Source organism: Miscanthus floridulus, chromosome 4 (assembly GCF_019320115.1).
Source record: "Miscanthus floridulus cultivar M001 chromosome 4, ASM1932011v1, whole genome shotgun sequence".
Taxonomy (NCBI): Eukaryota; Viridiplantae; Streptophyta; class Magnoliopsida; order Poales; family Poaceae; genus Miscanthus; species Miscanthus floridulus.
Genome location: NC_089583.1, coordinates 121,172,454 through 121,199,478, shown reverse-complemented (window position 1 = coordinate 121,199,478; position 27,025 = coordinate 121,172,454). Strand labels below are relative to the sequence as shown.

Sequence of the window (27,025 nt, the reverse complement as noted above, 5' to 3'; positions counted from 1 at the left end):
GAGGTAGTCGTCGAGGGTTGGCGTGAGTAGAGAGGAAGTCATCGGTGCTGGGTTTGCAATGTTTAGGAGGGTGACGGGTGAAGGATGCACACAGATCATGGGCCATTGAGGAAGGCGTCGAGGGATGCTACCATGTACCAAGGACGAGGCAATAGGGGGCACATGTGGCGAGGGGGGCAACGCAGAGGTGCTCGTCACCCAATTTCACCCAATACAAAGGGGTGAGGTTCTGTATTTGCAGAGACCCCCTCTAGTTGAAAGTCAAATATCAAGGTATTGGGGTTGTAATTCCAAATATCTACATTCAAATAGGGTCTTATATTTATATTTATAGATACATAGTAATCTAGAAAAGCTATAAAGATCCATAATTTGGAATGGAGGGAGTACACATTTAGTTAAAGTTAAGATACTTTGATTTCGACACAGCCTAAAATTACATCTTTAGGGGACTAAGGGAGTACAATTAACTCAGACATTTAATTTGATCAGTAATGTATTAGACCCATATATAAAACTCGTACAGTCAGTACTCTCCTCTCCCCTGCTGTATCATGTAAACATGTTAGGGATGACTGAATCCTAGACTACAAATTAGTCCATTTCGAGATAATAGGCTTTGTTTGTTTGAACTTTCTACCAACTTTTGAACATCATAAGCCAAAGCCTAGACAAACAACTAGCTTGTTGAGCCATCTTTTGAGAAGCAGGAAGCCCATAAAAACCAATGTTATACGCGAAGCTTCGGAGATCTGGCTGCCAGCCTCGCGAAGCTCTACTGGATGGCCACCTCGTGAAGCTCCTCCTGACGCCCACCTCGTCAAGCTCTGCCCCTTCAAACTCCACCTGGCACCTGCCCCTTGCAAGCTCCGCCTAGGCAACCGCCTCGCTAAGGTCTGTCGGCGCCGGCCCCTTCAAGTTCCCAACCGATGCCATCTGGCCATCGGCTTGTTTCCTATCTATGTAGCACATACCTCATCCAAAAATCTAGGTTGCCAAACAGCCTCAGCTTTTGCCACACGCTAGTTTTCAGAAAGCCAAAGCCTAGAGCAACTTTCAGCTAAAGCTTAAACAAACAGACCCTAATTATAACTTTTTTTTGAATGTCACCAGGGGGATGAAATCCCATCTGAATAAGGTGCAAGGACCAGGGTTCGAACCCTGGCCAGCCGGCTCAACCGCAGGGAGGCTTGCCACCACACTCCTATGTACTCTGTAGACCCTAAATATAATCATGAATTAAAAGAACTAATGGACTCTAATCACCAATAGCCCTTGTCAGTCCATATTTAGTTTAGCTCTCGTATTTGACATCAGAATATAAAGGACTAACTTTTACTTCTGGAATCCAGCAAAACACTCCGTGGTGGTCTGCTAATTGCTTGGACACCGTTTGTTTCGTCAACATTGACAACTTTTGTATACGAATTTTTCAGCTAGCTTTGGACTTGTTCTTGTACTACTTCACCTTAATAAAGTGAATGAGGCGTGGTATATATACTCTATTCTGAAAATTGAAGCGAGCGAGTAGAGTACATTTGGACGAAACGTTATACACTTTGCACGTCTCAGCTGACCATTGGTTTGCCCATCACCATCATATCAGTTGAAACTTGAAAGTATAATCAAATCCACACGCTAGCTCCAACACACACACACACACACACACACACACACACACACATGACAATTCAATAGTTTGTTTACCACTAATAACTAGTAGTTTGCTTGGAAAATTAAAGAAGGGCCCAGCTAGTAGTTTGTTTTTAACCCCATTTAATTTGATCATCATTAGTTTATTTTGATAAGATTAAACTTTGTCCTATCAGTGCTAAGGATGTTCCTTTTTTTTGCTTCATTTCTGAAGCCGATCGCATATATGCATCCAAAAAACAGACCAAAAGAAAAAGAAAACAGACCAAAAGGAATCCCCGCTGCGTCAGCAGCAGCATCACGCTTCATCACAACATCTTTTCTAACCTACATACCTGGCTACATTACCTTGTGACGCCATCTTATATTCTGTATATATCACACAACTAATAATTGAACAAGGAACACGAGCACAACACACACGACGGGCATCTTCAACTGGTCCTCATAGTTTTGGCCCGTCAATTCTGATGAGAGGTGAGGTGGCAGATTGATAAGGACTATATACAAGAGCACAATAATGCAGCTGATGCAGGCATCAAGCATGGGTGTTGTGGGGGAGGCAGCAGGTACCCGTGAAGGTTGTTGCAGTGCACCATGTAAAGCAGTGTTCAGTATACTGCTGACGGCCAACCGGCCCATTGCTTCGTGTCCAGTTCTAGCGAGTAGTGATCCTTTCGTGTCCACTGATGAATGGCTCTGCTGCAGGTCCGAGCTTCCTTCTCGTTCTCGCCACCGATGTCACTCTCTATGTCATGTTCATGTTCAGCTGAATTGAATTTTAGGTGTAGTACGTGTGTGGCTGACTGGGACACTAGCTATCTAGTTTTTGGATCACTTTAAGGATCGGATGCATGGTTGGGCAGTTGGATCAAAATTGGCCACGAAACATCTGGTGAACGTACGTTTAATTTGGTCCATGAACCATCAATGCAATGACCTAGCTAGTACTAGCATGCATTATTCATGAAGTGTAAGTTGTCGTCGATCGGTTCCAAAATAATGTGGAGCTCGATGGCTGAGGTTAACGTGTAATCGATCCATAGTTATCTGTCCAAGGGTCCACAGTTTAGTTTCTCTCGATCCATCCGTTGTTATGCATGGCTGTGGTTGGCTGCACATCCTTTTCTCTATCTATCTTGTTTGTCCTCCATCAAGTCAGAGCACAACACCTCTGTCGATCTTGACCGCGAAATCGTCAGCGGTGGTATGATATTGATAGAAACAATGGGAAAAAGCGCTGCACTTTTTCAACCTGCCATCGCTACCTGCCTGTCTCCATGGACCATGAAGGCTAGCTGTGTTATCCAGACTGCGCGGGTGGTGCAGTGCAATAGAGCTGTCTCGTTTGAACTTGTCATTGCTCGGCCGTCGCGGTCATGCCCGGCGGCAGTACAATGCACCAAGCCGCATGCAGCCGGCGGCGCCGCCGTCTATTGTCCCGGCGGCCACCGCGCAGACCGAACCAACATAAACGCGCACGCGCATCGCATCTTCCAGGTTAGAGTTAGAGACGACGCAAACTAGCGACGGCCGCGCTGCCTCCGCTGCTGCTTTTTGGCCCGTCGCACCCGGGTTCCCGTCCTCGTCAACGATGGGCTGGGGCACTGCGGTGGTGCTCAACCAAACGCACAGGCCAGGTCATCCAGCAGGCCGCAGCTGCATCGTCCGTCCGAAGATAGCTGTTGTCTTAACATCGTAATTCTTGGATAGAATCACGGAGACGAAGGAGATCAGCATGGGCGACCAAGCTAAGTTAGAAGCCCAATTCATATTAAGTTTTCAGTCTACCTCGGAATATAGCAACGATCCACACTAAAATCGTCGCAAGAGCATGGAAAGCCAAGGAGATATAACATATATATGCCACCAGTCCAACATAAAAATCCTTTATAAGTCAATGATAGTCAAGAAAAAAGTTATTGTACAAATCTGTCAACGCTATTGGGTTGTGCATCGGAGTTCATTAGTGGCGCATCTAGGGATCCTTGGGCACTACTAATACTATATACCATCTCCATCCGCAAAAGAATACAATTATGGAATGCGTGTCGGTTAAAAAAACTCAAGTTTGATCAAATTTATAGCAAATATTATTAGCATTTATGTCTCCAAATAAATTTATTATAAAAATATATTCTATAACCAATCTAATAGTACTTACTTTGTATCTGTCGGTGCAAAAAAACGTGTCGATGAGCTGAGCACACAGTAAGCCGGAAGGATCTGCCTGATGGAGCAAGACTGGAGATCCGATTGGCTTCAACGCAGGGCTAACCGATCCTGCGAATTCTTCCCGAGGCATGCCAGTCAATTTGACCTACAATTGACAAGTAGAGAAAGTTTATCAATAATTTAATGTGGAACATGCCAGTCTTCGCCCAGACAGTTCCAAGTGTGCCGCTTCGGGAGCAGCCAAACAAGAAAAATCGACTAAACGGCCGATACGCGAAGAAATCGGCTGTTTACAGACTGTAAAGCTCGTAGGTCGTGATTGATTTTTTTGTTGATAAGTACAATGCCCATAGATGTAAGTAAGATCATCAGCTAGGCGGGTATTACTAGTGTAAAGCATTGAGCCAATGAATCTAATGAGAAAGGATACAGCATGCGAACAAATCAACTGTCTAGTATGAATAGATCTACAAACGCTCTGAATCTAATCTGTTACCATCAACAGTGAGGTTCGACTATATCGATGACAGCTATGATGATAATAACAGACCAAAACCGAAGAATCCGTAAAACCATCTATACATTGACAGGCTTTCCGAAAGATATGCTATATGTGTGAAAGCTCAAGCGGACCGGCTGAAATAGCCGATTCGGGTGGAAAAAGGACTACAGCATGTGAACAATCGACTATTTAACATGGACAAACATATGAACTCATCAGACTTAACCTACTATCTCTAACAGTGGGGTTCGACCGAATCGATGGCAGCCGTGATAAAGACAACAAATCAAACCTTCAAAGTAAACAGATATATTCATATTTAACAGAATCATGAAGACACACTGTAGGCGTTAAAGCATAGACGATCGGCTATTTAGCCGATGCAGGCATAGCAAACAATTAAGGTCATGCCTGATCGAAAACAAATCTACCAACTAGTATCCTCCGATCTAGAGTGCCATCAGTGGGGATCGACCGTATCGTTGCAGCCATAACAGCGAACTACAGACCAGATTTAACTAGCCAGCAAACCTCCTCAAGATCATACATGCCTTAACCGCGTACTATACACGATCAAGATCAAAATAGAAGAGCCGATGAAACATAACCCGTCGCTCAACGTAAGAAACATCGTATTGTAACAAAGCAAATGACGGACTAAAATGATATGAGACCTATCGGTGTTTCGGACCGAGGGGTCCTCAACCAACCAGTGAATTTATTCTGCGTGCTCCCGATTCCGGATGATGATGCAAAGAGACACAAGGTTTATACTGGTTCAGGCAATCGATGCCCTACGTCCAGTCTGAGAGATCGATCTTGTATTCCTTGCACCGAAGTGCTCGTAGTAGGGGGTTGGGAGCTAGTCTCAGGTCTCGGCAAGGTGTTGTGTGAGCCGCTTGAGACGTTGCTCTCAGGCGGCTGGGATGTGTGCGTGTGTTACAACGTGTTACCCGGTCTCCTCCCTCCCCCCTAAAACGGCCCAAGTCCTCTCCTTTTATAGCCCGAAGGGGGGGCAAGGACGGTACATGAGCTAACTATACGGTGTCGTGTGAACAGAGGCGGCGTGTCCGGGCCCTGTAGCCTGTTCCTGTGGCGGTGTGGTCGTCGGAGTGGTCCGTCCTTGGAGCACTGGAGCGGCATGGTCGTCCCATCCGATCCTGTGCATCGCGGGAGCCCCGGGACTGCCTCGGAGTGGGTGCGGTGGTGAACGTACAAGCCACTGTGGATGGACTGTGTGCGAGGCCGAGACTTGGTCGGTGCCGAGGCTGCACCGCAGTGGAGGGGTCTCGGCAGGCACGAACCCTAAGATAGCCGAGACCTTGGTGTACAGTGCCGAGGCCTCGAGTGGGCGGCTGATCGTGGGCACAACATTAAGACACAGTGGCCGGTAATCCCCGCCATACCCTGTCCCAGCCGGTATGGCGCTGATCGTGGACACAGCGTTAGGACACAGTGGCTGGTAATCCCCGCCGTGCCCTGTCCCAGCCGGTATAGCGCTGATGCGACCTCGGGTCCCGTCGGCCATTCTGTGGCATTGAGCCATCGTCCGGCTGAGATTGCGGGAGTGGTTGAAGCATTAATGAGACATGGCGCGCTGTCTGGAGGGTCGGTCGAGGCAGGGGGTGATGGGCTGTGGATGAGACGGGCTCGCGCGAGACGGAGAATGAGGCCTCGCGCGAGACGGAGATCGAACTCCTTGCCGAGGCATGCCGCGAGAGGCCTCGCGCGATACGGAGAATGCGCCCCCTGCCGAGGCCTCCCGTGGAGAGCCTCGCGCGAGGCGGAGTTCATGTCAGGATGCCAAGACCTCCTGCTCGAGGCTCGAGGCGAGGAGGAGGAGGGCCCAGTGGGCTCGGTCGTGGTGAGTGAGGGGCCCACGGCTTACCTTCTAGCTTTATTTCTTTTAGCGACCCTTTTGATTGTTCGCTCGGGGTACCCCGTTCTAAGGTACCCGACAGTAGCCCCCGAGCCTCCGGGGGAGTGCGTGCACTCTCCCTGAGGGTTTGCCTAGGCTTGGTTCGTACCCGCTCCCGTAGGAATTGGGTTTTGTATCTTGGGGTTCCGGTGGGTGCGCGCGAGCGCACCCACCGGGTGTAGCCCCCGAGGCCCTGGAGGAGTGGAGTTACTCCTCTAGGGGCTTTTTTATTTTCGTGTTGAACGAGTAGTTCTTATTGCATTTGCCGAGCCCATAAGCGCAAGTTCGGGTTGCGGGGGTCTCAGCGAGACTGTAGGACAAAGCCCTCTAGCCTCCGCACGGAGCGAGAGGTTCGTCAGGGGCCCCCCTAACTTTGGGTATGACCCTCACGCTTCCTTTCGCTCGGAAGGAGGGGTGGAATGTGCCAGGCTACCCTCGATGGGCGCGAGCGTGGACACTTCCGGTGAGCTGTTATCGGGTAGTCTGAGTGGAGGCCCGAGCCCCGTTCACTAGGGGACGGCTAGCGGTCTAGAGACGCACTCTAAGAGTACCAGAGGGTTTCTCTAGTGGGTGCCGAGGCCATTCGCTGGGCCTCGGTGGCTCGATGCCTCCCTACGGTGGGATCCCATTCGGATACTTCCCTGTCGGTCTCGGACACGACTTAGGACGCCCCGAGCGACTGTTCGCTCAGGCCTGGGCCATTCGTAGGCTCACCTCGAAGTCGTCCCTGACTCTGTTGCCCTGGGGCAGCTGTCGAAACCTCTTGGAGGCCCAGCCTTCGAACCCCTGGACCGTAACGGGCTCGGTGCCCTTTATCGTGTTTTGTAATGAAACCTCTAGCGTGGGCTTGGACCATTTGTCTTGGTCTTCGGGTGCAAGAGGAGCCCCTGAGCCTCCGCCTGGAGCAAGAGGGCGGTCGGGGGTCCCCTGATTTTTTCATCCAACCCTCACATGTCCTTTTTGTTCGGACGGAGGGTTTGTTTGCCGAGCCTATTCTGGTCTCGGCAAGGTTGCAGGAAGAGTCCCTAGCCTCTGCGCGGAGTGAGAGGGCCGTCGGGAGTTCCCCTGACTTTTTATACGCCCCTCGCGCGTGAGGGTTTGTTTGCCGAGGCCCCTTTTGGGCGCGAGCCCAAGAGTTGGGGTCTCGGCGTATTTGCAGGAAGAGCCCCCTAGCCTCTGCACAGGGTGAGAAGGCCGTCAGGAGCTCCCCTGTCTTTTTGTATGACCCTCACGCTTCCTTTTCGCTCGGAAGGAGGGTTTGTTTTGCCGAGCCCCATTGAGTGCGAGCTGGGGTCGCTGGGTCTCGACAAGGTTGCAGGAAGAGCCCTCTAGCCTCTGCATAAAATGAGAAGGCCGTTGGGGGTTCTCCTAACTTTTTGTGCGACCCTCACACTTCCTTTTCACTCAGAAGGAGGGGTGGAATGTGCCTCGCTACCCTCGGTGGGCACGAGCGGTGGCACTTCCAGTGAGCTATTATCGGGTAGTCCGAGTGGAGGCCCAAACCCCATTTGCTAGGGGACGGCTAGCGGTCTAGAGACGCACTCCAAGAGTACCAGAGGGTTTCTCTAGTAGGTGCCGAGGCCGTTTGCTGGGCCTCGGTGGCTCGGTGCCTCCCTACGGTGGGATCCCATTCGGATACTTCCCTCCGGTCTCGGACACAACTTTGGGCGTCCCAAGCGTTTCGCTTGCTTGGGCCTCGGCCCCGTATGGGCTTGCCCGCGGTCATCCCTGACTCTGTTATCCTGGGGCGGCTGTCGAAACCCTTTGGGGCCCAGCCTTCGAACCCCTGGATCGTAATAGGTTCAGAGCCCGGTTCCTTCATACGAAAGGAATAGGCCATAGGGAATATCTTCCCTATTGGCTCGGCACGGGCGGCACGCCTTTTGAGGCGGTTTCATGGGGAGTCAAAACGACGCCTGCTGCCGTAGTGGCCGAGCATGGCGTGGTGGATGGGACGTAACTGTCCTCGCATTTAATGCAGGAGACGTGGGCGCGTGGGCCGGCGAAATCGGCTCGTGGTTAACCGCGCCGGATCAGGGGGAAAACCTCCCCGATTTTGTCGCCCGTTCGTTTCGCCTCCTCCCTGCATAAATACCCGAAGAGTCTTGCCCCTCCTCGTCTTACCTTGCCTGCCTTAGCACCGCCCCCGTCGAGCCATCGCTAGAGCAGCGGGTGCCGGGAAGACGAGGAGAGAAGAGCGAGCCTAGGGAGAAAGCGAGAAAAAAGCGAGAGCGTGGGAGAGAGAGAAAAAACTCACTGCCGCACCCGATTCCTCCATCGCACCCATAGCCGGCAACATCGTCGTTGTCGAGGTGGACCCCTGGGACCCATCGGACGTCACCGAGGAGATGCTTCAGTCGCTTGTCGACGGTGGACTCCTTCGCCCGGTGACAGACCCCACCAGGCCAGAGTGGATTGCTCCGTATGGCGAGCCGGAGCCGAGGCCTCGTGACGGCTACATTGTGAGCTTCGTCTCCTTCCATGAGCGCGGCCTTGGCATCCCGGCGGACCGGTTCATGCGGGCGCTCCCGCATTACTACGGCGTGGAGCTCCATAACTTCAATCCCAACTCCATCGCTCAAGCGGCAATCTTTGTTGCCATCTGCGAGGGGTATTTGGGGATTGCTCCCCATTGGGAGTTATGGCTCCACCTATTCCGGGTGGGGCACACTACCAAGCCGACGGGTACGTCGGGCAAGAGGAAGGCGATGAGGGCCGGCGGCTGCACTCTCCAGGTGCGCCAGGACCGCCAGCACCTCTACATGGTACACGAGCTGGTTCTACCTTCGTAACGATGACGGAGGACTTCCACCTTACACTGGGCGGATTGTGGGGAGCTGCCCAGAGAGATGGAAGTGGGGCATCCCGAAGGACGACCAGCCCAAGCTGGAGCCGCTCCTGGAGGGGCTGGCGAGGCTACGGGGCCATGGCCTCATCATGGCTATGGTCGTGGCCGCCTTCCACCGCCGGAGGGTGCTGCCGCTGATGGCTCGGCGACGGTGGTTATTTGAGATGAGGCCGGGTGAACCCATGGAGGGCATCTGGATGTCCTCCTCCACCCTCTCCGATGAGGAAATTCTTCGTCGGGTGGGGGAGACGGTAGAGGTGAAGTTGAAGGGCGGCAACTTGACCCCCTTCGTGATGTGACCGTCGTGGGGGTTCCTATCGCTGGTAAGTCGTGTGCCACTATAGCCTCTGAGCCTCCTCAGTCTCCCCTTACCCCTTGTTCCCTTATGCGCGTTTGTGTTCCTTCAGGGGATGAGGGACGTGCGCTCCTCTCCACCACCCGTTCCCGAGGACGTGGGGCGGCGGGCGATCAACCGCGCTCACGCCGATGCGCAGAAGAGGCAAAAGGATGCCAAGGTGGCGAAGCGCACGAAGCACATCCTCATGCGCGAAGAGCTGGATAAGCGCCGCCGTCAACAACGGAAGGATGGTCTCCCATTGGAGGAATCCCCGTCGACGTCGTTGTCGACGGAGGCCTCGGACGGGAACGATAAGGGCGAGGGAGGGTGAGGTCCCCTAGACCACCTTCCTGACGTTGTGGAGGTGGCGCTCGGGGTGTCGGCAAGTAGCCCGGCACCCCCGGAAGGGGGAGGAGAAGCGGACCCGGGGCCGGCGGTTGCCCGCTCCGGGGCCAAGGCCGACATGCCCAAGGCACGGGCGTTAGGCAAACACGCCATCAGCCCGGTAGGCTCAGCGGCCGTGGTGGAGCAGGTGGTGGTGGAGGTGATGCCACCGCCCCTGTAGAGGACCGAAGGGGCGCCGGGGTCCACTAAAGACCGACCAGCGCCGATGGATACGGAGGCGACGCCTCTGTCGCCGCCTCCGCCACTGCGAATGAGGTTTGCCGTGGTGAAGCGGTTGCCGCCCCGTTCAAGGCAAGTGTATTCTTGGCAGGGTCATAGTGCCTTCCGTTCGCTTTTTTGGTCTCACGCTGACCCTATAGGTTAATTTTCCTTAGTCGGAAGCGGCCTACGGACGACCTTCCCTTGGCGCCCCTTAAGGCGCTTAAGGCAAGCCCTGGCTCCTTCGCCCACTGGGTGGCGGAGGCACAAGCTGCCCTCCACCGCGGCACGGCATCGGCGAGGGTCGACCTGAAAGAGCCGGCTGCCCAAGGAGGGGCTACCGAGGTGGACCCTACACCAACGAGAGAGGGAGCGCTTCCGTCCCGTGGGGGCGAGGCTCACAAGTCGGATGGGGCCGGTGTGCCCGTGGTTGCCGAGGCCCCCGGGGTCTCCGAGGCTAAGGCGACGGAGGACAGGGCGCCCAAGACCGCCGAGACCGCAGTGGCCGCGGCCGGTGTTTCTGCGTCCTTCGAGGCCAAGATGGCGGAGGCTGGAGCCCTCGAGGCCGTCGAGGCCATAATGGCGGAGGCCGGAGCCCCCGAGATCACCAAGGCCGTCGTAATGGCGGCGGGGCCATTCGTCCAGGTGGCGGAGATAAAGGCGGTGGAGGCCTCGGTGGCGCCCTTGGCTCAAGGGTCACCGTTGTTGCGAGAGAGCGCCCGGGAGGTGGAGGTCTATCCGATCTCTTTCGACGATACCTCCCGGGCATGGGAGGCGGTCAACGCCGAGGATGCCGATGACGTGGAACAGCCGGCGCCGATCTTGGACGAGGGAAGTTCGGCCCTCGTGCGGGCGTGACCCGAACCTTGCGGGTGGGACCACCCGTGGGTACTATGGCGGAGCCGGGATGACCCTAAGGGGGAGCCTCAGTTCACCCTCGAGGACGCAGCTGAGGGCGGGCGCTGGGGCACCTTCGAGCAATACCGCCAGCTGGCGGAGCGGTCGCTGTGGACGGCCTTGTTCGTGGTGGCCGACGAACTGCCCGGAGTCGCCCAGGTTCGCGTTTTCCTTTCTCGCGTGACGTCGTTCTTTTCTCGGTTTTGTCACAATCAACGACCTCTGTTCTACTTCCTTAGGAGCTCGAGACCCGGTCCCTCAAGAAGTTGGTCTTTCTCCGGCGGGAGAGGGGCATCTGGGACCAGCTTCAGCGGCAGAAGGGCCTTCTTGCCGACGCTAACGAGCTTCTGTCGGCGCAAAGCGCGGAGATGGAGGACCTCCGCCTTCGCTGTGCCGACGCGAAGGTCGAGGTGGCCACGGCCCAGACGCAGCTCGCCCCTTTGGCGGCGCGGGTCAAGGAGCTGGAGGAGGAGCTTACCCGCACGGTCAGCGATCAGGATGCCTTCAGGTCCTGGGCCGAAGAAGCGATGGCCTCGGGCAAGGCCCTCGTCAGGCAGCTGGGGGCAGAGGAGAGTGTGCACCAGCTGACCAAAGGCGCTCTGAACAAGGCCCTTGCTACGGTTGAGGCCTTGCAAATCGAGGCTGTGGTTTTAAAGGGGACGGTCGAGGGTGAGTTCCAGTCCCCTTGTTTTGTTTCCTTTTCCTTATGTTCGCTCCCTGACTTCCTTGTATGACGCAGAGCTGGGAAGTGAAGCTTCCAGGGTGGCCGAGGCCTCTCGGGTCGAGGCCCAGCGGTTGAAGGAGAAGGCCGAGGCCTGTTAGGCCGAGACCCGACGGTGGGAGCAGAAGGCCAAGGGTGAGTTCCGTGGGCTTCCATCCCTAACTTAGGTTGTTCTTTCTCTCGCTCGACCTCATTCCATTTTCCGCGGTGCAGAGTTAGAGGCGGAGATCATTTGGGCCGCCGAAGCTTCTAGCATGATGCAGACGGTGCTCGAGACCGAGATCGGGGAGCACGAGGCGCTGAAACGTGCTGCCCTTTCTACCTACGAGGCCTTGGAGGTCGAGGGGGTTCAGTCAGGCAGCTCCCTTGGGAGCCGCTTGATTGCACTGAGCAGCCAGATGCGCGAGCGGCTCCAAGGGGCGCTGCACATGGGTGTCAAGCGGGCGTTGGCCGTCATCTCCTCTCACTACCTTAGCGTCGACCTCCCGGCCATCAGTGATGGCTATGTTCTGCCTGATGATGACGAGGAGGCCGACGCGGCGGTCATGAAGCTGATGGAGGCGGCGGAAGGCCCTGGCATGGCGCTGGCGATGCTCTTCAAAGAGGAGGTGGTTCCTCCCCTACCATCTACCGGTGCTGAAGGCCCTGAGCCTTGATCTGGGCCCCGGGGGCTATGTAAAAATAGAATAGAGGTTATTTTTTGTATCGTAACGCTTGTGGCCTCGAGGCCTTTATTTTTGAAGTATTGGTGTTTCTTAGTTGTTTTTCTTATGTTTCCGAGCCTCTGCCCTCTGTTGCTCCTGATCGGATTTCGTTTACAAAACACCCCCTTGGGGCCTAAGCCGTCCCTTGAGTGAGAGGTAGTGAGGGAGTGCCGTAGCCCAGAGGCGTAGGCCGTCTCGTGACTCCACCGGCCTCTTGCTTAGGAAACAGACCTTGGTCCAAGGAGTTTTTACAACTGATTTGTCAGAGCCTGCTAGGAACTTGGCGTAGGGATTTTTGCGAAAAACAACTGAAGAATGGTGTGTGGGACCTAGGGGACACCTAGGGGGGTCCCCTATCTAGCCCCCGAGGGAGGCTTGGTTCTGCTAAGGCAGAACCGAGTCTCCCTTGCCGTGTTACTGTATTGCCGAGGCCTACGATGGGCTCGAGGGGTTTCTCGAAAGATTAGATCAACTAAAGAACGCTTTTTGATTGTATTTCGAGAAACGACATATACAATGCTTGGAAATTTAGGGATAAAAGCGACGTAGCTGTTCTATGTTCCAAGCGTTGGTGAAGACTTCGCCCTTCTCGTTGGCCAGCTTGTAGGTCCCGGGCTTCAGCACTTGGGCGATGATGTACGGTCCTTCCCATGGCGGGGTCAGCTTGTGGCGACCCTTGTTGCTCTGTGCTAGCCTCAACACCAGGTCGCCTACCTTCAAGTCTCGGCCTCGGACGTGTCGGGCCTGATAGCGCCGCAGGCTCTGCTGGTATTTGGCTGAGTGTAGTAGCGCGACGTCTCGGGCTTCCTCCAGTTGATCAAGGGCGTCCTCTTGGGTGGTGCGGTTACTTTGTTTGTTATAGGCTTGCAGCCTCGGGGAACCATATTCCAAGTCGGTGGGGAGGATGGCCTCGGCCCCATAGACTAGGAAGAAAGGCGTGAATCCCATGGCTCAGCTTGGAGTGTTCCTCAGGCTCTAGATGACCGACGGGAGTTCGGCGAGCCATTTCTTGCCAAACTTTTTCAACCGGTTGTGAATCCTTGGCTTGAGGCCTTGTAGGATCATGCCGTTGGCACGCTCTACTTGGCTGTTGGTCCTTGGGTGTCCTACGGCCGACCAGGCCACACGGATGTGGTGGTCGTCGCAAAACATTAGGAACTTTTTGCCGGTGAACTGCGTCCCGTTGTCGGTGATGATGGTGTTGGGGACCCCAAACCTATGGATAATGTCAGTAAAGAATAGCATCGCCTGCTCGGATTTGATTCGATTGATCGGACGAGCCTTGATCCATTTGGAGAACTTATCGATTGATACTAGTAGATGGGTGTAGCCCCCTGGGGCCTTTTGCAGAGGCCCGACCATGTCGAGACCCCACACGGCGAACGGCCATGTGATGGGGATGGTTTGCAGGGCCAGGGCCGGGAGATGTGTCTGCCGAGCATAGTACTGGCATCCTTCATAGGAGCGTACTAGCTTGGTAGCATCGGCGACCGCCGTCGGCTAGTAGAACCCTTGGTAGAAAGCGTTCCCTACGAGCGTTCGAGGCGCCGCATGGTGCCCGCAGGCGTCTGCGTGTAAGTTCCAAAGCAGGGCTTGGCCCGCCTCGGCACTGATACACCGTTGGAGGACACCTGAGGGACTTCGCCTGTACAATTCGTCATTGTAGAGGGTGTAGGTCTTGGCTCGGCGCGTAAGCCGTCGCGCTTTGGTTCTGTCATCAGGAAGCTCCCCCCGATCAAGCCAATCGAGGAACGGAACTCACCAATCCACGTCCTAATCAGTCTGTGGAGGCTCGGCGTTGACTTTCATGACCTCAGGCTCGGTCGAGGGGGCCTCGGCAGCAGAGGGGGCATTGAGCTTTGCCGTGGGTTCCACAGGTGGGCCCTCCTCTGTTGCCGAGGTGTAGCCAATGGAAGGTTTGTGGAGGTCTCTGGCAAAGACGTTCGGGGGGACCAGGGCCCGTGCCAAGGCCATCTTTGCCAGCTCGTCGGCGGCCTCGTTGTACTTCCGTGCGACGTGATTTAGTTCGAGACCATCGAACTTGTCTTCTAGGCGTCGTACCAACTTGCAGTAAGCCTCCATTTTTGGGTCAAGGTAGTTCGACTCCTTCATCACTTGATCTATGACGAGTCACGAGTCACCTCGGACATCGAGGCGCCATGCCCCAAGTTCGATGGCGACTTGTAGGCCGTTGATGAGGGCCTTGTATTCGGCCACGTTGTTGGAGGCGGCGAAGTGGAGCCGTACCATGTAGCGCATGTGTACTCCGAGGGGCGAAATGAAGAGCAGACCCGCGCCTGCCCCGGTCTTCATCAGGGATCCGTCGAAGTACAGGGTCCAGCACTCCGTCTAAATTTGAGCAGGTGGCAGTTGGGTATCTGTCCATTCAGCCATGAAATCGGCCAAGACCTAAGACTTGATCGCCTTTCGAGGTGCAAAGGTTAGGGTTTCCCCCATAAGCTCGACAGCCCACTTGGCTATCCTGCCCGAGGCGTCCCGGTTATGCACTATCTCGCCCAGGGGGAAAGATAATACCATAGTCACTGGGTGTGACTCGAAGTAGTGATGCAGTTTGCGCCGAGCTAGGACCACGGCGTAGACCAGCTTCTGGATGTGGGGGTAGCGTTCTTTGGTCTCGGAGAGCACTTTGCTGATGAAATAAATAGGTCGTTGGGTGGGCAGAGTATGTCCCTCCTCTTGCCTCTCTACCACTACGGCAGCGCTGACCACTTGGGTTGTTGCGGCGACGTAGAGTAAGAGGGCCTCATCCATGGCCGGGGGTATCAGGACAGGAGGATTCATGAGTAGTGCTTTGAGTCTATTGAGGGCTTCTTCGGCCTCGGGAGTCCAAGAAAAACGCTTGGATTTTCTCAAGAGTCGGTACAGAGGAAAACCTTTTTCGCCGAGGCGTGAGATGAAGCGGCTCAGGGCCGCAAGGCATCCCATGACCCTCTGTACTCCCTTGAGGTCTCTGATTGGTCCCATGCTAGTTATAGCCGAGACCTTCTCTGGGTTGGCTTCAATGCCGCGTTCTGAGACTATGAATCCCAAGAGCATGCCTCGGGGGACCCCGAACACACACTTCTCGGGATTGAGCTTGATGCCCTTCTCTCTAAGGCATTTGAAGGTTATCCTCAAGTCATCGACGAGACCCTCGGCCTTTCTGGTCTTGACCATGATGTCATCTACGTAGGCCTCAACGGTCCGCCCAATGTTGTCGCCAAAGACCTGGGTCATGCACCGCTGGTACATGGCACCTGCGTTTCTGAGGCCGAAGGGCATCGTCACATAGCAGTACATGCCGAATGGTGTGATGAAAGAAGTCGCGAGCTGGTCGGACTCTTTCATCTTGATTTGATGGTAACTAGAGTACGCATCAAGGAAAGACAGGGTCTCGCACCCTGTAATGGAATCAACAATTTGATCGATTCGAGGTAATGGGAAGGGGACCTTTGGACAGGCTTTGTTCAAACCGGTGTAGTCTACACACATCCTCCATTTTCCATTTTTCTTCTTGACTAACACAGGGTTAGCCAACCACTCTGGGTGGGACACTTCCTTGATGAATCCGGTCACCAAGAGTTTCTGTATCTCCTCACCGATGGCCCTACGCTTTTCCTCGTCAAAGCGGCGCAGGCGTTGCCTCATGGGTCTAGATCTGGCCCGGATGTCTAGGGCGTGCTCGGCGACCTCCCTTGGTATACTCGGCATGTCCGAGGGACTCCATGCGAATATGTCGGCGTTCGCACGGAGAAAGTCGATGAGCACGGCTTCCTATTTGATGTCGAGGGTGGCGCTGATCCTCAGCGCTCGGTCGTCGGGGCAGGCGGGGTTGACCGGGATGAGTTTGATGGCCTCGGCAGGCTCGAACGCCCCCGCACGACGCTTGGAGTCAGGCGCCTCGCCACTGAGTTGGTCAAGGTGGGCAATGAGGGTCTTGGCCTCCGCAAGAGCCTCGGCGTACTCGATGCACTCGACGTCGCAGTCGTATGCATGTTCGTACGTGGACTCAATCATGATGATACCGCTGGGGCCTGGCATCTTGAGCTTGAGGTAGGTATAGTTGGGGACTGCCATGAACTTGGCGTAGCATGGCCGCCCTAGAATGGCGTGGTAGGCTCCCCCAAACCCGACTACCTCGAAGGTAAGGACTTCCTTGCGGTAGTTGGAGGGGGTGCCGAAGCAGACGGGAAGGTCGATGCGCCCGAGGGGTCACGTGCGCTTCCCTGGCATGATGCCGTGGAAAGGTGCGACATCGCCTCGGAGCCGTGACCGGTCGATCTCCAAGAGCTCCAGGGTGTTGGCATAGAGGATGTTGAGGCCGCTGCCTCCGTTCATCAACACCTTGGAGAGTCGGGTGTTGCCGATGATCGGGTCGACAACCAGTGGGTACTACCCGGGATTTGGAACATGGTTAGGGTGGTCATCTCGATTGAAGGTGATCACCTCTCGAGACCAGTCGAGGTATTGGGGGTGGCCACCTTGACCGAGAAGACTTCTCGGCGTTCCCTCTTGCGCTGTCGCGCCGTAAGGCATGCCGAGGGACCACCGAAGATCATGAAGGCATTGCGTACCTCGGGGAACCCATCGTCCTTGTCTTCATCCCGGCCGCCGGCGCCCTTCTGCTTGGTGTCGTCGTTGGGGAGTCCGAGCCTGGCATAGTAATGCCGTAGCATGGTGCAATCCTCGAGAGTGTGCTTGACTGGGCCCTAGTGGTAAGGGCAGGGTTTCTTGAGCATGTCGTCGAAGGGCCTAGGGCCTTTGAAGCCTTGGGGGTTCTTGCATTCTGCGGCCATGACCAGATCAGCCTCTAGGACCTCCTGCTTCCCCAGGCGCCCCTTTTTCTTTCTCTTGGGGAGGTGGGAGGCTGAGGCCTCGGGGGCCTCATCCCTCCGCTTACCCTTGGTGTCGGTGTCGGGGAAGATGGCTCCAACAGCCTCTTCACCCGAGGCGAAGCTGGTGGCGATGTCGAGGAGCGTGGCGGCAGAGTGCGGCACGTTCTAACCTAACTCTCGAACCAAGTCCCGACAAGTGGTGCCGGAGAGGAAAGCCTAGACGATCTTCGAGTCGCCGACGTTGGGCAACTCGGTGCACTGTTTGGAGAAGCACCGGATGAAGTCTCAGAGAGGCTCGTCCAGCTTCTAGCGACAGCTCTTAAGATCCCAGGAGTTCCTAGGGTGCACGTATGTGCCCTAGAAGTTCCCGACAAAGATCCTAACCAAGTCGTGCCAGTCGTGGATTTGCGAGGGAGAAAGGTGCCCGAGCCAGGCTCGCGCTGAGTCTGACAAGAGCAAGGGGAGGTTGCGGATGATGAGCAGGTCATCGTCCGCGCCACCTAGCTTGCAGGCCTGGCGGTAATCGGCAAGCCAGAGTTCAGGGTTGGTCTCGCCGCTATACTTCGCGAGATTGGCTGGTTGCCGGAACCGGGCGAGGAAAAGAGCAGCGTGGATAGCCCTGCTGAAGACCCGAGGGCCTGGCGGTTTAGGGGAAGGACTGTGGTCCTCCCCACTGTCGTAGCAACCACCTCAGTGTGGGTGGTAGCCCCGAGCGGGCCCCTCGTTGTCGTGGCGTCGTCGCCTGCTGACCACCTCATGGTCTCCCTGTACCTCGCGTCGATTGCCGAGGCGGTCCAGAAGCACGGGGACCCTATGGGCTATCGGCGCTCGGTCGGGCTCGGGACGAGCCGGGGCTTCCCTGTCTTGCCGAGGAGGTGCCGTGGGCAGGTTTGAGGCGCCCCCGTGTCATCGGGAGGCGGAACTCTTAGCCTACTGAACCGCGGCAGTCTCTAGGAGATCCCGGAGCTCGCCGCGGACCCGTCGCCCATCCGTGGTAGAAGGCTTGGGCATTGCGCGGACCAGCATTGCCGTAGCCACGATGTTCTGGCTAGCGCGATTGAAGACTGGGGGTTGCTCACTCCCTTCGTCGTCATGGATGCGGTGATGCACATCGCGGGCCCTCCGTCGGGCTCCCCCGCCTTCGCCACGACCTCGCTGTTCCTGTTCGAGAGAGTCTCAAAGCTGCTGCAGAAGGAGTTGGCCTTGTTCGACCTTGGCCTGGAGCTCACGGAGCTGCTCTAGGTCTGGGCGCTGGGGTCATGCAAGAGCGACGTTCTCATTTCGTGAGGCCGACAGGACGGCGCATGGAGGTCTGGCAGCGCCTGCACCTGGGCAAAGCGGGGAACGGCTACCTACCCCCTCGTCCTCTTCGCCCACCCTCGGCATCCCGAGCCCAACGTGAAAACACTCGCGAGTGGGGTCGTAGGTGCCTTCATTGTCGAAGTCGGAGTAGCCAAAACAGTAGTCGCTTGCGGCCAAGAACTGGCGCAAAGCCCTAGGGTCGTAGAGTCCAGAGAAATCCACTTCGGGCCATGCCTCGTCCTCATCCGAGGAGTCAGCGTGGGTGCTCAGGTCGAGAGCGAAGCGCTGGCGGTGTTCCAAGGGATGCTCGTGAGCGGCGGTGTAAGCGTAGGCGTAAGAGGCGGCGGCATTTCTCAACCCAAAGGGGTATGGGGATGGTGCCGTCGCCAGATTCTACTCCACCGGGGTCGGTTCTTCAGGGAGTGGTGGAGCGGAGCTTGATGACTGGGCATCGCCGCGTGCCACCAGCGATTTTCCTTTGTCCAAGCTCAGGCTAGATAGGTCCCCAGCCAGGGACCCTGTGCCAACAGCTGGTCGTAGGATATCGGCGGGGGGTGGCGTGCCGCCCCGAATTCGCGTAGCGTCGGGGTGGCCTTGCTCGTGTCGTGCCTGGCGAGCGCGGCGAGAGCGGCCGCCCGGGCGCCACCTGCGCTTGGGCTACCGATGCGTAACTTCATCGTCGGACAGTGGGGCTCGAGGAGTGAGGAGTACCATGTCGTACTCATGCCCTAGAGACATGAACTCTAGGCTCCCGAACCAAACCATGGTGCCGAGACGCAATGGTCGTACAGGGTCTGCCATCCGGAACCTGCTGGGATGACAAGACTAACACACAGCGACCCCTACCTGGCGCGCCAACTGTCGGTGTTTCAGACCAGGGGGTCCTCAACCAACCAGTGAATTTGTTCTGCGTGCTCCTGATTCTGGATGATGATGCAAAGAGACACAAGGTTTATACTGGTTCAGGCAATCGATGCCCTATGTCTAGTCTGAGAGATCGATCTTGTATTCCTTGCACCGAAGTGCTCGTAGTAGGGGGTTACAAGCTAGGTGAGAGAGGGAGCTAGTCCCAGGTCTCGGCAAGGTGTCGTGTGGGCCACTTGAGATGTTGCTCTCAGGCGGCTGGGATGTGTGCGTGTGTTACAACGTGTTACCCAGTCTCCTTCCTCCCCCCTAAAACGACCCAAGTCCTCTCCTTTTATAGCCCGAAGGGGGGGGCAAGGATGGTACATGAGCTAACTATACGGTGTCGTGTAAACAGAGGCGGTGTGTCCAGGCCCTATAGCCTGTTCCTGTGGCGGCGTGGTCGTCGGAGTGGTCCGTCCTTGGAGCACTAGAGCGGCATGGTCGTCCCATCTGATCCTGTGCATCGCGGGAGCCCCAGGACTGCCTCGGAGTGGGTGCGGCGGTGAACGTACAAGCCACTGTGGATGGACTGTGTGCGAGGCCGAGACTTGGTCGGTGCCGAGGCTGCACCGTAGTGGAGGGGTCTCGGTAGGCACGAACCCCAAGATAGTCGAGACCTTGGTGTACAGTGCTGAGGCCTCGAGTGGGCGGCTGATCGTGGGCACAGCGTTAAGACATAGTGGCCGGTAATCCCCGCCGTACCCTGTCCTAGCCGGTATGGCACTGATCGTGGACACAGCGTTAGGACACAGTGGCTGGTAATTCCCGCCGTGCCCTGTTCTAGCCGGTATGGCGCTGATGCGACCTCAGGTCTCGTCGGCCATTCTGTGGCGTTGAGCCATCGTCCCGCTGAGATTGCGGGAGTGGTTGAAGCATTAATGAGACATGATGCGCTGTCTGGAGGGTCGGTCGAGGCAGGGGGCGATGGCTGCGGATGAGCCGGGCTCGCGCGTGAAAGCTCTAGTTTGGTTTTGGTTAATTGATGAAACCCTAAGTGCTAACCTAGTTTATCAAAGTGATTATGAGATAGGTAGCACTACTCCAAGTGATGAAGCAATGACGAAGATCATGACAATGGTGATAGCATGGTGATGATCAAATGCTTGAACTTGGAAAAGAAGAAAGAGAAAAACAAAAGGCTCAAGGCAAAGGTATAAAATGTAGGAGCCATTTTGTTTTAGTGATCAAGACACTTAGTGAGTGTGATCACATTTAGGATAGATAGCCGTACTATTAAGAGGAGTGAAACTCGTATCGGAATGCGGTTATCAAAGTGCCACTAGATTCTCTAACTCATTGCATATGCATTTAGGATCTAGTGGAGTGCTAACACCCTTGTTAATATTTGTGAAAATATGCTAACACATGTGCACAAGGTGTTTGCAGGGTTGAGATGGGTTTGGGTCCCTCTCTCCCTCCCGCCGAGCTTGCGAGGCGGGATTCGGCGCTTTTGGGAAAATGAAATGTCTATTTTCTATTGCGCCGGATGCAAAATTCTTGGTGGTTGGCACACTTAAGCAAGGGTGAAGAAGTTAGAGTTGAAATGGAGTTAGTAGAAATGATGCTGGCGTCGGTCTACTGACCGGACGCTGGGTCACTCAGCGACCGGACGCTGAAGGGCTGCGTCCGGTCGAGCGGTCAGACGGCACAGTCACTGGGATTGAGCACCGGACGCTGGTCTGCGTCCGGTCAAGATGGACCGGACGCGTCCGGTCGGAAAAACATGCCTCGGGGAGCTTACTGGAAACGACCGGACGCTGGGGCTTCAGCGTCCGGTCAGTTTTGACCGGAGCGTCCGGTCAGTCTCGTAGCCGTTGGAATCTGACGAACTGTGTTTGAAGCTGGTGACGCGTGGCGTCCATCGGGCGACCGGACGCTGAGGGCCAGCGTCCGGTCAGTATGGCCGGAGCGTCCGGTCAGAGCGCGTTTTGCCCAGTGAAGGGGTATAACGGCTCTATTTGATGGGGGCTCTATTTATAGCCCCATGGCCGGCTCAAGGGAGCTCTCTTGCATATTTTCATTGACATAGCAACCTTGTGAGCTTAGCCAAAGTCCTCCCACTCATCTCCATCATTGATCCATCATCATTGTGAGATTGGGAGAGAATCCAAGTGCATTGCTTGAGTGATTGCATCTAGTGGCACTTGGTATTCGTGTTGCGCTGCGGATTTCGCTTGTTTCTCTTGGTGGTTGCCACCACCTAGACGGTTGGAGCAGCGGTGGAGGATCGGCACGAGTTGGTGATTGTTCGTGGCCGCCTTCGGTGATTGTGAGGGGAGTTGTACCTTCCCCGGCGGAGTGCCAAAAGGTAACTCTAGTAAATTGCTCGTGTCATTGAGTTACCTCACTTGTGGGTCGGTTCTTGCGGTGTCCAATCGTGTGGACGAGGTTTGTGAAACACCTCTTAGCCGCCGAACCACCAAGTGTTGGTCGACACAACGGGGACATAGCGTGTTGGCAAGCACGTGAACCTCGGGAGAAAAATCGATTGTCTCTCTTCTTTGTCTTTCTCCCGGTGATTGGCTATATATTCATCTTGTGATTGGTTCATCCCCTACACGTCGGTATAATCACTCTACTCACTCATTTACATTCTTGCAAACTAGTTGATACAAGCTCTTTAGTGTAATTAGAATTGAGAGCTTGCTTTATTATTTACATTCATCTAGTTGAGCTCTTTAGAGTAGCAAGGTTGAGAGCTCTTAGTGAGTAATTACATAGCTAGTTTGTGTGCCTAAGTATTCTTTGCAACTAGAATTGTTGGATAGGTGGCTTGCAACCCTTGTAGAGCTAGAGCAAGTTTGCTTTACGCTATTTGTCATACTAATCAAATTGCTCTAGTTGATTTGTAGATTTTTTAAATAGGCTATTCACCCCCCTCTAGCCATATTAGGACCTTTCAGCGCGATACGGAGAATGCGCCCCCTGCCGAGGCCTCCCGTGGAGAGCCTCGCGCGAGGCGGAGTTCATGTTAGGATGCCGAGACCTCCTGCTCGAGGCTCGAGGCGAGGAGGAGGAGGGCCCAGTGGGCTCGGTCGTGGCGAGTGAGGGGCCCACGGCTTACCTTCTAGCTTTATTTCTTTTAGCGACCCTTTTGATTGTTCGCTCGGGGTACCCCGTTCTAAGGTACCCGACAAGACCGATCTAGATTGATCTCGACCAGGTAAGTTGATGTTGCTGGAAACTAATAACAATAAGAAACATCAGCAAGATCGGTAACTTAATAAATCTATCCGAAGGACGCCACCCTTAGGTAGAGCCGATAACTTGACATTAATCGAATTCGAGCAATGGAGGTCGAACTTAACTGATGCAGCCGTACTTGAACTAGATAAGAGTCGATAACTAGCTTATATTAGAGTTCACAGTGGAGGTCGAACTTAACCGATGTAGCCGTACAAACAGAAGTATAAGCCATGATGGTACTTACAGACAAGCCAGAGGTCGGCCGGACCGATGCAGCCCTGCTTGTTGAAGAACTCGCCGAGATCTACACTACTCCCACTCCTAAGGGTTGGCGTAAAGCCAAAAAAAAAGTAACTTGTATTGATTGATTGGATGACCTTTTTACAATAGCTGAGGTCCAATATTTATACCCGGAACCTAAACATGAATTCTACTTAAGCATGACTCATTACAATCTTTGGTATAAGAGAAAATATTCCTAATTTAAGATAACTTAGACCCTAATCTTTCCCTTTTTGTAGAGCCCAATATGTATTTCCCAACGTCAACCATAGCTCATTGTCGTTATCTGCTGACGTCATTCGAAGAGAGCCGATTCCAGTGCCGTATCTGAATCAGCTGATATCGACCCTTATACAATCGATTCCTTGATGACATAATCTTGGAAGCTTTGAGTTCCCGCGTTCTTCTTCCTAAATTTTGGTGTAAACAATATCATTTTTCAACGGCAAGTATTTCACTGTCATCTACAAAGTTTGTACTTCAAACTTTATTTAAGTATAACACACATGTTCTATAGTATTTTTGCTTAATAAAAATTGATTTTCAGCCCTAGTTGATATACATGAGCTATTAAATCAACTTTATTTAATATTTTTATTGATCATTTTAAGTTACAAGAAATTTATCTACACATTCTATCACATGCATTAACATATAAACATGATGCTCATGACATATTTTAGTAAATGAATTAGGGTGTAACATCGAGGGTGTTACACGATACCACTTGAAAGGTCCTAACGGATATAGGGGTGAATAGGCTATAAAAATTTCTACAACAACACTTAAGCGAAGTGGTGAGTCAAATAGACGGCGAAACGAGTGTTGTGCTAGCCTACTAAAAATACAAGCCACCTACCACAATTCTAATTGCTATAGTCTCTATCCACACAATAGCTATGTCACTACACTAAGTTAGTGAGCTATCAAAGACTAACTAAAGAGCCTCACTAACCACTAGTCTCGACGCAAGCTAACTCTCAAAACTAATTACACTAAAGAGCTGAGCTTACACACTAGGAATATAATACAAGAGAGGATGGCGATGATTATACCGACGTGTCGAGGTATGAGCCAATCACAAGATGAAGCCAATCAATCAATCACAAGATAACCAATGAAATCCTCGAAAAAGGTGGCACAAGATTTTTTACCGAGGTTCACTTTCTTGCCGGCAAGCTAGTCCTCGTTGTGGTGATTCACTCACTTGGAGGTGCCACATAATCAACACAAGATGAGGATCACACAAGCTACGAGCAATCCACTAAAGTACCTTTTGGCTCTCCGCCAGGAAAAGGTCTAGAACCCTTCACAATCACCATGATCGGAGCCGGAGACAATCACCAACCTCCGCTCGACGATCTTCGCTGCTCTAAGCCGTCTAGGTGGCGTCAACCACTAAGAGTAATAAGCGAATCCCGTAGCAAAACACGAACACCAAGTGCCTCTAGATGCAATCACTCAAGTAATGCACTTGGATTCTCTCCCAATCTCACAAAGATGATGAATCAATGATGAAGATGAGTGGGAGGGCTTTGACTAAGCTCACAAGGTTGCTATATCAATGCAAATGGCCAAGAGGATAAGCTTGAGCCGGCTATGAAGCTTAAATATAAGCCCCCATGAAATAGAGTCGTTGGGCACCACGGGCCACTAACTACGGGACGACCGAACGCGCCGGTCAGAGGTGACCGGACGCACGCCTTCAGCGTCCGGTTGCTCGATGAGCGCCATGTGGCCCTGCTTTCAAACGTGAGCCACAGATCTCCAACGGTCAACTTGCTCCCGCGCTCGTGTATTAGTGACCATCGGACGCGCCTCTGGTCGACCTGCCTTGCCCTCGTCGTGTCAGGTCAACACAAACCGCGCGTCGTCATCGAGCGACCGGACGCACCAATCACCGCAGCTCCCCAGTGTCAGGTCGGTTCCAGAGCCGCCCAAACGCGATCGGACGCGTCAGGTCCACCACGACCAGATGCGCCCCAGTGTCCGCTTGCCCTTCTCATCGCTGCGCACCACCACGTCACCCGACGTCAGCCTGACCGAACGCACCAGCGTTGCGTCAGGTCACAAGATGAACCTGCGTCCGGTCAGAGGCCGAAAACAGCCCGAGCGTGCCTAGTGATTTTATAATTGACCAGACTCGCCGCCTCAGTGTCCGGTCATCCCGAAGGCCGCGTCCGGTCACTAAATTTCAGTGACAATCACCTCCTTCACTTCACCACTTGGAATGTGCCTCCTATCTCATAATCAATTAGATAGACTAGGTTAGCACATAAGGTTTTATTAATTCACCAAAACTAAACTAGAGCCTTCACCGCCATCGGCCGAGGGAGAGGAGACGCTGCCGGATCTGGGGAGGGCGCCGACGGCCGAGGTAGTGGAGGGTCAGTGGTTTACTTGAGCCCGCCGGTCGTGCGCTAACGGTTTGCTCGAGCCCGCCGGCCCCGCGCCAACAGTTTGCTCGAGCCCGCCAGCTAGATCTAGTGGGACGTGGGGGAAGGTCGCGGCCACCATAGAGTGGAGGGAGGGGACGCCATGGAGGCCGCCAGACTTGAGGGAAGACGCACATGGAGGAGGGGTGCCGCTGGATCCATGGAGGGGAGGGGAGGCTATGACGCACTGGAGGGGACGCCATGGCGCTTGCAGCGGTGAAATTTTTTTTGTGAAGAATGGAGACAGCAGGGTCCGTTCCAGAGTGGGCGAGAGGCTACGACTATACGGGATACGGCGCGGGTAGGGTCCGTTATAGAGTGGCGCGACTCGGACGGGGTCCGTCTGGACAAATGGACGACCGAAAAGGAGAATTACCGTTTCAAATTTGGACCAAACTACGGCCCTCGCCGCGTCGAGTTTAAATGCACCGTTGCGTTTAGTTCGTTTACAAGTTGTAATGCTCCAGTAGATTTCTTCCTTGATGCATGCTTGCTTGCTTGCCGTAGTGCTGCTGATCGATGAGCTTCCAATAAACACGATTAGGTTTCTCATGCGTGAAGGCGTGACGTACACTTTCGATCAGGCATTCAGTGATGTACTCGAACTCGTTTCCTCCTCTCGTTCGTCCGTGCATCACTATCATGTAAACATGCATGTTTCTTACCAACACGAAATTGGCTAGTTATGGACAGCTATTCAGATCGCTGCGTGTTGGTACGGAACCTTTTCGAACCCCCTATGAATTTGCACCCAACTTCTTTTCTAATAACCTTTCATCGAACTTGTCGACTTGCTTAAAATATGCATTAATTGCTAATGTCTGCTAGCTAGCTAGCTCTTCTTGGTGAATCGGGATACTTGAGACAGCCTGCAGGCACTTGCATCGCATTGAGCAGCCGCCCTGTTGGCTGGTGCATGGTACCGTGTGAAGTGGCAACTCCAGCAGCAGCGCCTAAAACAGGGCTTCTACTTTATATGTGCTTTCCTTTATTTATGGGTCCTTAAAATTTTGCTTCTGCTCCAACAGCACCACCCAAATGAAGGCTCCTAAATCCAAATCAGCGGTCAATGACGTACGGAGCCCACTTGTCATTGGCTTAAATCTTTCTTCCCCACATCCTCCACACACACACAGAGGCCAGGACGAAGCCGGTGGGGTCGGTGCCGAGCAGCGGCATGCGGCCCTCGCGGGCGTAGCAGCCGAGCGCGACGTGGATGAGCGCGGCGGCGGCCTTGCCGCGGGGCTCCGACCTCCGGTGCGGGCAGTGCAGCGGCCGGTGCTGCGAGGAAGAGCGCCGGCGCAGCGGAGGAGAGGCCTGCGCGCCCGCACGGCGGAGCACCTCGCGCGGCGGGGCAGAGCGCTGGCGCAGCGAGGAGAGGCCCGCGCGGCGGAGCAGAGCACCGGCACGTCGTACACCGGATGAAAACGATGGATATTATTTTACCACCACGAACCATTTTTTGTACTTTGCGTTGGAAGGAGGCGAAGCCAAACAGAGGTTACGTTTTGTGAGTACTGGAAATGGATTCACATACAAATAAAGCCAAATAATTGCTTGATGAAACACCGTTTTGTTTTGTCAACATTGACAGCTTTAATAATTTAAGATTGATGAAGTTATAATAAACACCGCGGTTGTCTATAGCTTAAAGAATAGCATCATTAAATTCTAATCTAGAAAATAAAAACATCAACGTCAAGTTAAGGTACGCGGTTGTC

At 54.2% G+C, this 27,025-nt stretch overlaps 1 protein-coding gene across 1 annotated transcript; it reads left to right on the top strand.

Moving 5' to 3' along the window:
* The first annotated feature begins 10,043 nt into the window (after positions 1 to 10,043).
* LOC136549233 (uncharacterized) lies at positions 10,044 to 26,729 on the top strand. Its single transcript, XM_066540482.1, has 4 exons — positions 10,044 to 10,129; positions 10,213 to 10,882; positions 11,173 to 11,441; positions 26,441 to 26,729. The coding sequence occupies exons 1-4, from the start codon at positions 10,044 to 10,046 to the stop codon at positions 26,727 to 26,729; spliced, it is 1,314 nt and encodes a 437-aa protein (XP_066396579.1).
* The last annotated feature ends 296 nt before the right edge of the window (positions 26,730 to 27,025 follow it).

Excerpts from the sequence above, each read along its gene's own strand:
- LOC136549233 (XM_066540482.1), top strand. The coding sequence starts at position 10,044 with ATGGATACGGAGGCGACGCCTCTGTCGCCGCCTCCGCCACTGCGAATG. Across the intron at positions 10,130-10,212 it reads CGGTTGCCGCCCCGTTCAAG|TCGGAAGCGGCCTACGGACG; the intron begins GCAAGTGTATTC and ends AATTTTCCTTAG. Across the intron at positions 11,442-26,440 it reads AGCGATCAGGATGCCTTCAG|AGGCCAGGACGAAGCCGGTG; the intron begins GTCCTGGGCCGA and ends ACACACACACAG.